This window comes from Entelurus aequoreus, linkage group LG05 (genome assembly GCF_033978785.1).
Source record: "Entelurus aequoreus isolate RoL-2023_Sb linkage group LG05, RoL_Eaeq_v1.1, whole genome shotgun sequence".
Taxonomy (NCBI): Eukaryota; Metazoa; Chordata; class Actinopteri; order Syngnathiformes; family Syngnathidae; genus Entelurus; species Entelurus aequoreus.
Window position 1 is genome coordinate 1,349,207 of NC_084735.1, and position 15,848 is coordinate 1,365,054.

General features: G+C 30.3%; 1 protein-coding gene across 2 annotated transcripts in view; it reads left to right on the top strand.

The window, feature by feature from the left end:
• Positions 1 to 15,848, top strand: part of LOC133650001 (zinc-binding protein A33-like) — a 38,380-nt gene that overhangs the window by 5,305 nt on the left and 17,227 nt on the right. For both annotated transcript variants that reach the window (XM_062046728.1, XM_062046729.1), the window contains exon 3: positions 1,523 to 1,568. In XM_062046728.1, the coding sequence (XP_061902712.1) occupies positions 1,523 to 1,568 (46 nt within the window). The remainder of the gene's footprint in view (positions 1 to 1,522; positions 1,569 to 15,848) is intronic.

Consider the following 15,848-nt stretch of genomic DNA (forward strand, 5'->3'; position numbering starts at 1 on the left):
TAAAACGGATGTAGGGAGAAGTACAGAGCGCCAATACACCTTAAAGACACTGCCTCTGCGTGCCGGCCCAGTCACATAATATCTACGGCTTTTCACACACACAAGTGAATGCAATGCACATTTGGTCAACAGCCATACAGGTCACACTGAGGGTGGCCGTATAAACAAGTTTAACACTGTTACAAATATGCGCCACACTGAACCCACACCAAACAAGAATGACAAACACATTTCGGGAGAACATCCGCACCGTAACACAACAGAACAAATACCCAGAACCCCTTGCAGCACTAACTCTTCCGGGACGCTACAATACACACTCCACTCAACTTGAATGATCAAAGTACAAGTTCAAAAACATTCCAGGAATTTCAAAACATTTCCAAAGCCCTATTTTCACCTCTTCCTGGAAAGTTTTCGGTCCACATTTTTAAACTGTTTTTGACCGTTCCACCTTCAAAACATTATTCTTAGTCGGGACAACAAATGCTCCTGTTTTTTTTTCCGTACAAATTCCCGTTTTGTTTTTCAGAAATTCCAGGAATTCCAAAATACCCATTCTCAATTCAAACTGCTACTGCGTCAAAAGTTTGAACCGATTCTAAAAATTCCAACACCAACCCATTTATATCAGGGAGGACAATTGTGCTAGTATCAATATTTTCAAAGATTCACCTTTTTCACGAAATTTCCAGAGAATTCCCATTCAAATGAATGGACGTATTCATAGTTCTACAATGCCCTTATTTTTCACTTGTGAATAATGCTGTATAATAGACTGTATTTATATTATTCACATGTGAATAATGCTGTATAATAGACTGTATTTATATTATTCACATGTGAATAATGCTGTATAATAGACTGTATTTATGTTATTCACATGTGAGTAATGCTGTATAATAGACTGCATTTATATTATTCACATGTGAATAATGCTGTATAAAAGACTGTATTTATATTATTCACATGTGAATAATGCCGTATAATAGACTATATTTATATTATTCACATGTGAATAATGCTGTATAATAGCCTGTATTTATGTTATTTACACATGAATAATGCTGTATAATAGACTGTATTTATGTTATTCACATGTGAATAATGCTGTATAATAGACTGAATTTATGTTATTCACATGTGAATAATGCTGTATAATAGACTGTATTTATGTTATTCACATGTGAATAATGCTGTATAATAGACTGCATTTATGTTATTCACATGTGAATAATGCTGTATAATAGACTGTATTTATGTTATTCACATGTGAATAATGCTGTATAATAGACTGCATTTATATTATTTACATGTGAATAATGCTGTATAATAGACTGCATTTATATTATCCACAAGTGAATAATGCTGTATAATAGACTGTATTTATATTATTCACATGTGAATAATGCTGTATAATGGCGTGTGTTGTGTTGATACTAACTAAAAACAAGGATAAGTGTCATGGCCGCTCGTGCATGTAAACAAAAGATGTTTAGACTGCTCTTGTTTTGTTTTCCAGACATCACCAAGTCTCCTCAGTTTCAGAAGTGGTCGACAATATGAAGGTAAGACTCAATCCCTCAGTCAAAGATTTTTTTAATAGTCCTTGGTGCCTAGAAGGGCTGCACAAACCACAGTTGTTGCAAAATATTCATCCTCGGGGGACGAGCAGAGGGTGGTAGGAGGTCTCCATCCAGGTCATGGAGGAGGGGTCCACACTGGGTCATGACTTACAACAGCTAGCATCTCCTCCAGACTAGTATCTGGTAGGGATTGTCGGCGGCCTTCCGGTAACCTCTCCTTGCAGGGGAGAAGCGGCAGGTCAACTGGTCTAAAACAGTCTTATTTGAAAGCTAGAGTATGTAGATGAGTTTTAATGTGCTGGTGGAGCATTCCAGAGTACTCAATAGTAAAGGTTCTACAGCCTGCACACTTTCTTGGAACGTAGGTTCCCGGACGGAACGTAGGGTGCGTTAAGTTCCATGTGGTCCGTTCTAAGATCTCTTGTAGGCCTCCTCCGTCTTTGGCCCTTGAGCCTGAGCAAAAACAAACGTTTGACTTTTCCTTGACAAAGCAAGTCCACGAAGAAAAAACATTTGCAATACCGTAAACTCTGTAATATAATAAGCATGTTGTTTTTTTTGACACTGAATTGTAACTGAATTTGAATTTTTGTACATCAAATTATGCTGACAATTTAATTGAAAATAAATACGGTGTTTTAAGATGCAATGTATAAAAATTCAAGTGTCAAAAAATGTGCTGCTTCAAAAGTCAAGACTCACTTCTGGTAAATTAAGACTGAAGCAATGGATCCTGTCTCAGAAGCAGCCAATGAGGTGTCAAGTTTGAGGTCACGTGACATGCGGTCTTGCCAAACAGCATAAAAAGGTAATTAACTGGGCTACCTTGGCATAAGACAACATCATTAACATGTCAATGTTTTCAAACTATAAAAATGATTGGTCCGCCACACCTCCGAAACGGACAAGCGGTAGAAAATGGATAGGATGGACGGTGTCTTGCTTTTTGAAGCAGCAAATTTTTCGACACCAAATTTTTTATATACTGAATTTTTTTATACTGAATTTTCTTGCACTGAATATTTTATTTGCCTAATTTTTTTACCCTGAATATTTATACAATGAATTTTTTTACATTAAATTGTTATGCATTACATTTTTTGCACTGAATTTTTATACACTGCATTTTCTTACACTGAATATTTTATACATCAAATTTTTTTACATTGAATTATTTTACACTGAATATTTATACAATTAATTTTTTTTACATTACATTTTTATGCATTACATTTTTTGCACTGAATTTTTATACACTGCATTTTCTTACACTGAATTTTCTATACATCAAATTTTTTAACACTGAATTATTTTACACTGAATACTTATACAATTAATTTTTTTTACATTACATTTTTATGCATCAAATTTTTTGCACTGAATTTTCTTACACTGAATATTTTATACACCAAATTATTTTACACTGAATTATTTTACACTGAACATTTATACACTGAACTTTTTTTTATACTGCATTTTCTTATACAGAAGTTTTTTCATACTGAATTTTCTTACACTGAATATTTTATACACCAAATTTTTTTACACTGAATTATTTTACACCGAATATTTATACAATGAATTTTTTTACATTTAATTTTTATGCATCAAATTTTTTGCACTGAATTTTTATACACTGAACTTTTTTATACCGAATTTTATGCACCGAAATTTTTACATTTAATTTTATGCATTGAAATTTTTATACAATGAACTTTTTTATACTGAATTTTCTTACACAGATTTTTTTATATACTGAATTTTTTTATGCTGAATTTTCTTACACTGAATATTTTATACACCAATTTTTTTACACTGAATATTTTACTGTGAAGTTTTTTACATTTAATTTTCTGCATTGAATTTTTTTGCACTGAATTTTTTCAATGACATTTTCTGCATAATTTGATGTAAAATAATTAAGTTCACAAAATTCAAGCGCAAAAACTTGAGTTACATAAATTCAGTGTCAAAAAAGCTTTCTTAATAAAGACACAAATTAACATCCATAATAAGCCCTTGCTTTTTTCCCCCCCACGCTATGAACCCTGCGGCTTATAAACAGTGCGGCTGATTAATGTTAATTAATTGTTTAAAAAAAAAAAAAGCAAATACACTGAAAAGGTGTGTTGTGGACAGTTTTACTCACAGCAGGGGCTGTAGTGCCCTTCTTTTTAAAGCTTTCAACTAGCCGTCCATAGCGTTACTACTCGTATAGATTCTTCATTCCTCACTCCAAGCAACGTTTGTCAGTTTTACAATATAACTAAAACAATTCTTACTTACTAAACTGTCCCACGTGTGACGTCTGTAGGAGTGTTTTCATGCACATTTGAATGCGCTACCGCAATGTAATTGAGCTAGTGTCGTTAGCATTAGCTAATATGCTAACATGTTTACGAGTTTCACAAAGTCCTCAGTAAACTCACCAAAACGTCACCGTGGAGTTATTGAGTCTGTTTTGCTGATTGGAGAGCTAGCTTGCGCAGCAGGTGGGTCCATGACCATGACTTCTGTTTTATTTGATCATCCGTTTTACTGCCGTGTTACAAAACAATTAAAGTATGTAAATGAACATTGATCAAATATTTCTGTGTAAATAACTCATTTCACAACATATATATATCTGCCACTTATAGTCCGGATCGATATAAAACACTGATATCGTGATACAGTTTAAAAAAAAAATGTATAAAAATATTCACATTTTATATATTTTTCTTACAAAAATATCAATGACTATCAATATAAAACACTATCATGATACGGTTTCAAAAAAATAAAAGTATTTACATTTAATATTTTTCTCTTATAAAAATATCAATAACTATTGACATGCATCGCTATAAAACACTGATATTGTGATACAGTTTAAAAAAATAACTATCGACATGGATCGATATAAAACACTGATATTGTTTGTGATACAGCCTTAAAAAAGGTTACATTTGAAATAAAAATATTTAATATCGATATTAGATCGATATAAAACACTGATATCGTGATACAGTTTAAAAATATATATATATAAAAATATATACATTTTATATATTTTTCTTACAAAAATATCAATAACTATCGATATAAAACACTGATATCATGATACGGTTTTTAAAAATAAAAAAAAATAAAAAAGTATTTACATTTAATATATTTTTCTTATAAAAATATCAATAACTATCGACATGGATCGATATAAAACACTGATATCGTGATACAGTTTTAAAAGGTTACATTTGAAATAAAAATATTTACATTTAATATATTTTTCGTATAAGAAATAAAACTATCGACATGGATCGCTATAAAACACTTACATTGTGATACAGTTTTTAAAGAATGTTACATTTGAAATAAAAATATTTACATTTAATATATTTTTCATATAAAAAACAATAACTATCGACATTGATCGATATTAAACACTGATATCGTGATACAGTTTAAAAAAATAATTATAAAAATATTCACATTTGACATATTTTTCTTACAGACATATCTGTAACTATCGATATAAAACACTGATATCATGATACAGTTTTAAAAAAATAAAAGTATTTACATTTAATATATTTTTCATATAAAAAACAACAACTACCGACATGGATCGATATTAAACACTGATATCGTGATACAGTTTAAAAAATAATTAAAAAAATATTCACATTTGACATATTTTTCTTACAGAAATATCAGTAACTATCGATATAAAACACTGATATCATGATACGGTTTTAAAAAAATAAAAGTATTTACATTTAATATATTTTTCTTAAAAAAAATATCCATAACTATCGACATATAAAACACTGATATTGTCATACAGTTTTAAAAGAAGGTTACATTTGAAATAAAAATATTTACATTTAATATATTTTTCATATAAAAAACAACAACTATCGACATGGATCGATATTAAACACTGATATCGTGATACAGTTTTAAAAAATAATTATTAAAATATTCACATTTGACATATTTTTCTTAGACATATCTGTAACTATCTATATAGAACACTGATATCGTGATACGGTTTTTAAAAAATAAAAGTATTTACATTTAATATATTTTTCATATAAAAAACAACAACTATCGACATGGATCGATATTAAACACTGATATCGTGATACAGTTTAAAAAAATAATTATAAAAATATTCACATTTGACATATTTTTCTTACAGAAATATCAGTAACTATCGATATAAAACACTGATATAATGATACGTTTTTTTAAAAATAAAAGTATTTACATTTAATATATTTTTCTTATAAAAATATCCATAACTATCGACATATAAAACACTGATATTGTGATACAGTTTTAAAAGAAGGTTACATTTGAAATAAAAGTATTTACATTTAATATATTTTTCATATAAAAAACAACAACTATCGACATGGATCGATATTAAACACTGATATTGTGATACAGTTTAAAAAATAATTATAAAAATATTCACATTTGACATATTTTTCTTACAGAAATATCAGTAACTATCGATATAAAACACTGATATCATGATACGGTTTTTAAAAAATAAAAGTATTTACATTTAATATATTTTTCTTATAAAAATATCCATAACTATCGACATATAAAACACTGATATTGTGATACAGTTTTAAAAGAAGGTTACATTTGAAATAAAAATATTTACATTTAATATATTTTTCATATAAAAAACAACTATCGACATGGATCGATATTAAACACTGATATCATGATACAGTTTTAAAAAATAATTATAAAAATATTCACATTTGACATATTTTTCTTACAGACATATCTGTAACTATCGATATAAAACACTGATGTGATACGGTTTTTAAAAAATAAAAGTATTTACATTTAATATATTTTTCATATAAAAAACAACAACTATCGACATGGATCGATATTAAACACTGATATCGTGATACAGTTTACAAAAATAATTATAAAAATATTCACATTAGACATATTTTTCTTACAGAAATATCAGTAACTATCGATATAAAACACTGATATCGTGATAGAGTTTTAAAAGAAGGTTACATTTGAAATAAAAATATTTACATTTAATATATTTTTCGTATAAGAAATAAAACTATCGACATGGATCGCTATAAAACACTTACATTGTGATACAGTTTTAAAAGAATGTTACATTTGAAATAAAAATATTTACATTTAATATATTTTTCATATAAAAAACAACAACTATCGACATGGATCGATATAAAACACTGATATCGTGATACAGTTTTAAAAAATAATTGTAAAAATATTCACATTTGACATATTTTTCTTACAGAAATATCAGTAACTATCGATATAAAACACTGATATCATGATACGGTTTTAAAAAAATAAAAGTATTTACATTTAATATATTTTTCAGATAAAAACAACAACTATCGACATGGATCGATATAAAACACTGATAACATGATACGGTTTTTAAAAAATAAAAGTATTTACATTGAATATATTTTTCTTATAAAAATATCCATAACTATCGACATATAAAACACTGATATTGTGATACAGTTTTAAAAGGTTACATTTGAAATAAAAATATTTACAATTAATATATTTTTCATATAAAAAACAACAACTATCGACATGGATCGATATTAAACACTGATATCGTGATACAGTTTAAAAAAATAATTATAAAAATATTTACATTTGACATATTTTTCTTACAGACATATCTGTAACTATCGATATAAAACACTGATATCATGTTACGGTTTTTAAAAAATAAAAGTATTTACATTTAATATATTTTTCATATAAAAAACAACTATCGACATGGATCGATATTAAACACTGATATCGTGATACAGTTTAAAAAAATAATTATAAAAATATTCACATTTGACATATGTTTCTTACAGAAATATCAGTAACTATCGATATAAAACACTGATATCATGAAACGGTTTTTAAAAAATAAAAGTATTTACATTTAATATATTTTTCTTATAAAAATATCCATAACTATCGACATATAAAACACTGATATTGTGATACAGTTTTAAAAGAAATAAAAATATTTACATTGAACATATTTTTCGTATAAAAAATAACAACTATCGACATATAAAACACTGATATTGTGATACAGTTTTAAAAGAAATAAAAATATTTACATTTAACATATTTTTCATATAAAAAATAACAACTATCGACATATAAAACACTGATATTGTGATACAGTTTTAAAAGAAATAAAAATATTTACATTGAACATATTTTTCGTATAAAAAATAACAACTATCGACATATAAAACACTGATATTGTGATACAGTTTTAAAAGAAATAAAAATATTTACATTTAACATATTTTTCGTATAAAAAATAACAACTATCGACATATAAAACACTGATATTGTGATACAGTTTTAAAAGAAATAAAAATATTTACATTGAACATATTTTTCGTATAAAAAATAACAACTATCGACATATAAAACACTGATATTGTGATACAGTTTTAAAAGAAATAAAAATATTTACATTTAACATATTTTTCATATAAAAAATAACAACTATCGACATATAAAACACTGATATTGTGATACAGTTTTAAAAGAAATAAAAATATTTACATTGAACATATTTTTCGTATAAAAAATAACAACTATCGACATATAAAACACTGATATTGTGATACAGTTTTAAAAGAAATAAAAATATTTACATTTAACATATTTTTCGTATAAAAAATAACAACTATCGACATTGTCAGCTTCAAACACTGATGACATCTATTAATCAGACCAGAAGCAAGGAATCATGCAGAGACATAGTTGAATTTAGCTCATGAGGAGACACGTGTTTTGGGCTGTACTCTAGTTACAAATCCAAACTACGTTGTAAAAATGAAGCCTCCTCTATTTATTAGGAAATGGCCCTATTGGCAACCGTTGACAGACTGACCAACCCCCCACCACAAATACCAGCCCAACTCCATTCCACGCACAAATGCAATGAGTTTGCATTCTTTTCTACTGATCAAATTGAAGGCATCAGACGCGCCATCAATATCTCTAGCAAAAAAGTTGGATCACCCCCCGTTTAGGCAAAAGTAACACAGCAATGATGGCAAGCTTTAATGCCATAGACTCTACAACTCTAGTGGAAACGGTGACAGCTCTAAAGTCATCCACCTGCTGCTGCCTTCATGTTTGACCTACCAACTTCTTGAAGAATGTTTTTGACTGCCTATCAACAGACGTCTTGCAAATAGTTCATAATTCTATTCAATCGGGCAATTTCCCGAAGGCTTTCAAAACTGCAGTCATTAAAGTCCTACTGAAAGCCACTACTAGCGACCACGCAGTCTGATAGTTTATATATCAATGATGACATCTTAACATTGCAACACATGCCAATACGGCCGGGTTAACTTATAAAGTCACATTTTAAAATTCCCGCCACACTTCCGCTTGAAAAACTCCTTTGGATATGATTTATGCGCGTGACGTCACAAAATCCACGGAAGTGTTTGGACCCGATACAGAAACCTCTTGTTTTCTTCGACAAAATTCCACAGTATTGTGGACATCTGTGTTGGTGAATCTTTTGCAATTTGTTTAATGAACAATGGAGGCTGCAAAGAAGAACGTTGTAGGTGGGATGGATCGGTGTCTTAGCGGCTAAGTACAATACTTACAGCAACACAACAAGGACTACTTACTACGCCTAGCCGATGCTTGCCGCCAAACCCACGGATGAAGTCCTTCGTCGCGCCATCGATCGCTGGAACGCAGGTGAGCACGGGTGTTGATGGGAAGATGAGGGCTGGCTGGCGTAGGTGGAGCGCTAATGTTTTTATCATAGTTCTGTGAGGTCCGGTTGCTAAGTTGCTAAATTAGCCGTAGCGTCGTTAGCAACAGCATTGTTAAGCCTTACCAGGCTGAGAATTTTGGTTTAATATTATTGTTGATCTTCTGTCTATCCTTCCTGTCAGGGGTTTATTTATTTTGTTTCTATCTTCATTTGAGAACGATGCTATCACGTTAGCTCCGTAGCTAAGTGTGTCACCGATGTATTGTCGTGGAGATAAAAGTCACTGAATGTCCATTTGGCGTGCTCGACTCTCATTTTCAAGAGGATATAGTATCCCAGGTGGTTTGAAATACAAATCCGTGATCCACAATAGAAAAAGGAGAGTGTGGAATCCAATGAGCCAGCTTGTACCTAAGTTACGGTCAGAGCGAAAAAAGATACACCCTGCACTGCCTCTCTAGTCCTTCACTGTAACGTTCCTCATCCACGAATCTTTCATCCTCGCTCAAATTAATGGGGTAATCATCACTTTGTCGCTCCGAATCTCTCTCGCTCCATTGTAAACAACGGGGAATTGTGAGGAATACTAGCTCCTGTGACGTCACGCTACTTCCCGTACAGGCAAACTTTATCGTAGATTTTCTCTACTAAATCCTTTCAGCAAAAATATGGCAATATCGCGAAATGATCAAGTATGACACATAGATGGAATCTGCTATTCCCGTTTAAATAAAAAAAATTCATTTCAGTAGGCCTTTCTAAAAAAGCGGAGCCTAGATGCCTCTGTTATCAACAACTACAGACCAATTTACAATCTACCATTCATAAGTAAAATCATTGAGAAAGTTGTCCTCCAACAACTAAATCACTTCTTGGCTGCCACAACAACTTCCAGTCAGGTCTTCATAGCACAGAGACGGCCCTTCTTCAAGTTCTAAATGACATGCGTCTAAACACAGACTTCAGTATTAATGCTATTGGACGTCAGTGCTGCATTTGACACTGTCCACCACTCCATACTTTTGGACAGCTTGGAAAACTGGGTGGGGATCTCAGGCACAGTTTTAAGCTGGTTCAAGTCATATCTACAAGATAGGAACTATTTTGTTTCCATTGGTGACTTTGTATCAGAAGCAACCAACGTAACGTGTGGAGTCCCCCAAGGTTCAATCTTGGGGCCCACTTTATTTCACATCTATATGCTCCCACTAGGACCAATCATGCCAAATAATAACATTGACCATCATTGCTATGCCGATGACACCCAAATCTATGTAGCGCTATCACCAAATGACTATCGCCTAGGGATGTCCGATAATGGCTTTTTGCCGATATCCGATATTCCGATATTGTCCAACTCTTAATTACAGATACCGATACCAACCGATACCGATATCAACCGATACCGATATATGCAGTCGTGGAATTAACACATTATTATGCCTAATTTGGACAACCAGGTATGGTGAAGATAAGGTCCTTTTTAAAAAATTAAAATAAAATAAAATAAGATAAATAAATTCAAAAAATTTTCTTGAATAAAAAAGAAAGTAAAACAATATAAAAACAGTTACATAGAAACTAGTAATTAATGAAAATGAGTAAAATTTAGGGATGTCCGATAATGGCTTTTTGCCGATATTCCGATATTGTCCAACTCTTTAATTACCGATACTGATATCAACCGATACCGATATCAACCGATATGTGCAGTCGTGGAATTAACACATTATTATGCCTAATTTGGACAACCAGGTATGGTGAAGATAAGGTACTTTTTTAAAAATTAAAATAAAATAAAATAAGATAAATACATTCAAAACATTTTCTTGAATAAAAAAGAAAGTAAAACAATATAAAAACAGTTACATAGAAACTAGTAATGAATGAAAATGAGTAAAATTTAGGGATGTCCGATAATGGCTTTTTGCCGATATCCGATATTCCGATATTGTCCAACTCTTTAATTACCGATACCGATATCAACGGATACCGATATATACAGTCGTGGAATTAACACATTGTTATGCCTAATTTGGACAACCAGGTATGGTGAAGATAAGGTCCTTTTTAAAAAATTAAAATAAAATAAGATAAATAAATTCAAAACATTTTCTTGAATAAAAACGAAAGTAAAACAATATAAAAACAGTTACATAGAAACTAGTAATTAATGAAAATGAGTAAAATTTAGGGATGTCCGATAATGGCTTTTTGCCAATATTCCGATATTGTCCAACTCTTTAATTACTGATACTGATATCAACCGATACCGATATCAACCGATATTTGCAGTCGTGGAATTAACACATTATTATGCCTAATTTGGACAACCAGGTATGGTGAACATAAGGTACTTTTTTTAAAAATTAGTAAAATAAGATAAATAAATTAAAAACATTTTCTTGAATAAAAAAGAAAGTACAACAATATAAAAACAGTTACATAGAAACTAGTAATGAATGAAAATGAGTAAAATGAAGTGTTAAAGGTTAGTACTATTAGTGGAGCAGCAGCACGCACAATCATGTGTGCTTACGGACTGTATCCCTTGCAGACTGTATTGATATATATTGATATATAATGTAGGAAGCAGAATATTAATAACAGAAAGAAACAACCCTTTTGTGTGAATGAGTGTAAATGGGGGAGGGAGGTTTTTTGTGTTGGTGCACTAATTGTAAGTGTATCTTGTGTTTTTTATGTTGATTTAATAAAAAAATAAATAAAAAAAACGATACCGATAATAAAAAAAACGATACCGATAATTTCCGATATTACATTTGAACGCATATATCGGCCGATAATATCGGCAGGCCGATATTATCGGACATCTCTACTATCGCCCCATAGATCTTGTGTGCCAGTGCATTGAGCAAGTCAAACACTGGATGTGCCAACATGTCCTACAACTAAATGAAGATAAAAGTGAGATCATTGTTTTTGCTGCTAAAAAAGAAAGTTTTAAAGTCGTCCAACACCTTCAATCACTGTCCCTGAAAACCTCAAATAAAGCCAGAAATCTTGGGGTTATTTTAGATTCTGATTTACATTTCGACAGTCACATCAAATCACAGTGTTTCCCACACATTCATTTATTTGTGGCGGCCCGCCACGAAAGAATTACGTCCGCCACAAATAAAAAATTTTTTTTAAAAAGTATTTTATTTTATTTTATTTTATTTTATTTTTATTTTTTTTCTGTCCTCTCTAGCTTCTCAGGCAAATCATATAGTTGATGTAGATGCCCATATCGGCTGTTCAGATTTACTTTACAAAAGTAAACTTCTCTTGTTGCCTTATTTGTATTTGACTTTATTAAATGTATTTCTATTAGAAACACAACATGTGTATATAACAAAGGGTGCAAAGTGTGCAGGCAGTAGGAAACACATGGTTAAGTGTAGGGAGTAAAACTGATGGCAGTCTAAAGTTCAACATTTTTGGAGCTCTTTGTTCAGTGGATCAGATGTTTGATGAAGCTCTGTGTCTATCTACCACCACTACTGTTTATTTGTTACTGACTGTGGCAGGACACCTGCTTCACTTTATGTTGCTGGTAAATAAAATGCTTGTAGTAGTAGGCTAAAGTTAAATGATTTAGTATGCACTAATTAAAGGGGCAGAGCTCGACAACTCCAGTTAGACACAATATTATTATGATTATACAAAGAAGCAAATATGTTGACACTTGGTGATATCGCCCAGGCTCCACTTTGTCTGCGTCCCGGAACCCAAGGTTCGGCCTTGGCAGCCAGCAGGCCGAGTCTGAACACAACACTGATAAAGAGGGCGGGCAATCAGCTTTGCACAGATACCAAAATACCATTTCAGCACAATTGACAATCATTTATAGCAATGGCCCTTAAGCATAAAGTTAGTGTGATAATATATGCATAATTATTCCAACAACATGGATGGATATACAACACTGATATCGTAATAAAGCCTTAAAAAAGGTTTGAGTTTGAGTTTGAGTTTGAGTTTATTTCGAACATGCAAGCATACAACATGATACATCACAATTTCCAGTTTCTTTTCAACATGTTCGAAAAGGAGTAGGAAGAAGCAGAGCTTATTTAATCCTACCCCTTTTCTTTACATAACAGTTGCAAAACTTTTTGTTCACTTCCTGTTCACAATTTTTTCACAATAAACTCCATAAGTAATTACAATAAAAATAAATAAATAATAGTAAGAATTTAATAATAATAATTGGTGAAGTAAGTCATATTTCATATGATGAGATAAGTAAGATTACTTTAAGAATGAATGAATGGATAGATGAAATAAATTGAGAATGTTTGTCATGGTTCTTCTTCATTGTACTTTGTAAACACTTTAAGTTTGAAGAGTTTCTTGAAGTGGATCATATTAGTACATTGTTTGATTGCTTTGCTTAATCCATTCCATCATTTAATTCCACATATTGATATACTGAAGGTCTTAAGTGTTGTACGTGCAAACAAATGTTTTAAGTTACGTTTTTCTCTAAGATTATATTTCTCCTCTTTTTTTGAGAAGAATTGTTGTATGTTCTTGGGTAGCAGGTTATAGTTTGCTTTGTGCATAATTTTAGCTGTTTGCAAATTCATTATGTCGTGGAATTTCAGTATCTTTGATTCAATAAATAAAGGATTTGTATGTTCTCTATATCCAACATGATGTATTATTCTAACTGATCTTTTTTGTAACACCATTAATGAATGAAGTGTACTTTTGTAATTATTTCCCCATATTTCTACACAGTAGCTCAGATATGGTAACACTAGTGAGCAGTAGAGAATATGAAGTGATTTTTGGTCTAGAACATGTTTTGCTTTATTCATTATTGACGTGTTTCTTGCAACTTTATGTTGTATATTTTTTACGTGAGATTTCCAGTTCAATTTATCATCAATCATTATACCTAGAAATTTGGTTTCGTTTACTCTTTCAATTTCTATTCCGTCTATTTGTATTTGTGTTTGACTTTCTCTTCTACTGTTACCAAATAGCATTATTTTAGTTTTACTAAGATTCAACGATAGTCTGTTTTTGTCAAACCATCTTTTTAATTTGTTAATTTCTTCTGTTATTATTTGTATTATCTTCTGTGTGTTCTCTCCTGAACAAAACGCTGTTGTATCATCCGCAAATAATACTAACTTTAAATCTTTTGTAACTTTACAAATGTCATTTATATACAGATTGAATAATGTAGGTCCTAATATTGATCCCTGAGGTACACCACAGGATATATATAGCGTTGTAGACGTGTGTTCGCCTAGCTTCACGTATTGTTTCCTGTTCGTTAGATAACTTCTTATCCAGTTTAAGACTAACCCTCTGATGCCATATCCTTCTAGTTTTTTGATTAAAATATTGTGATTAATTGTGTCAAATGCTTTAGTTAGATCCATAAAAACCGCTGCTGCACATTTTTTACTATCTATTGCATTGGTAATTTCTTCTTTAATTTCAATTAAAGCCATTGAAGTTGAAACATTAGCTCTGTATCCATATTGGTTCTCTTCGAGTATTCTATTTTTATTTATGAAACTTTCTAATCTGTTATTGAACAGTTTTTCAATGATTTTAGAAAATTGTGGAAGTAGAGAAACAGGTCTATAATTTGTAAATTGATGTTTATCTCCAGTCTTATAAATTGGTGCAACTTTAGCTATTTTCATTTTGTTTGGAAATGTACCTGTTTGAAATGATAGGTTACTAATATACATTAATGGTCCTGAGATCTCTTCAATAACCTTTTTTATCGTTTACATTTGAAATAAAAATATTAGAATTTTTATTTAAAATATCAACTATCGACATGGATCCATATAAAACACTGGTATCGTGATACCGTTTTTTAAAAATTGTTACATTTGAACTAAAAATATGTACATTTAATATATTTTCCGTATTCAAAAATATCAATAACTAACAACATGGATCGATATAAAACACTGACATCGCGATACAGTTGTAAAAAAAGGTTATATTTGACATGAAAATATTTACATGTAATATATTTTTCGTATAAAAAATAACTATTGACATGGATCGATATAAAACACTGATATCGTGATACACTTTAAAAAAATAAATATAAAAACATTTTATATATTTTTCTTACAAAAATATCAATACCTATCGATACAAAACACTGCTATAATGATACGGTTTTAATAAAAAATGAAAATAAAAGTATTTCCATTTAATATATTTTTCTTTTAAAAATATCAATAACAATCGACATGCATTGCTATAAAACACTGATATTGTGATAGTTTTAAAAAATAAATATAAAAATATTCACATTTTATATATTTTTTTACAAAAATATCAATAACTATCAATATAAAACACTGATATCACGATACAGTTGAAAAATAATACAAATAAAAGTATTTACTATTAATATATTTTTCTTATAAAAATATCAATAACTATCGACATGCATCGCTATAAAACACTGATATCGTGATACAGTTTGA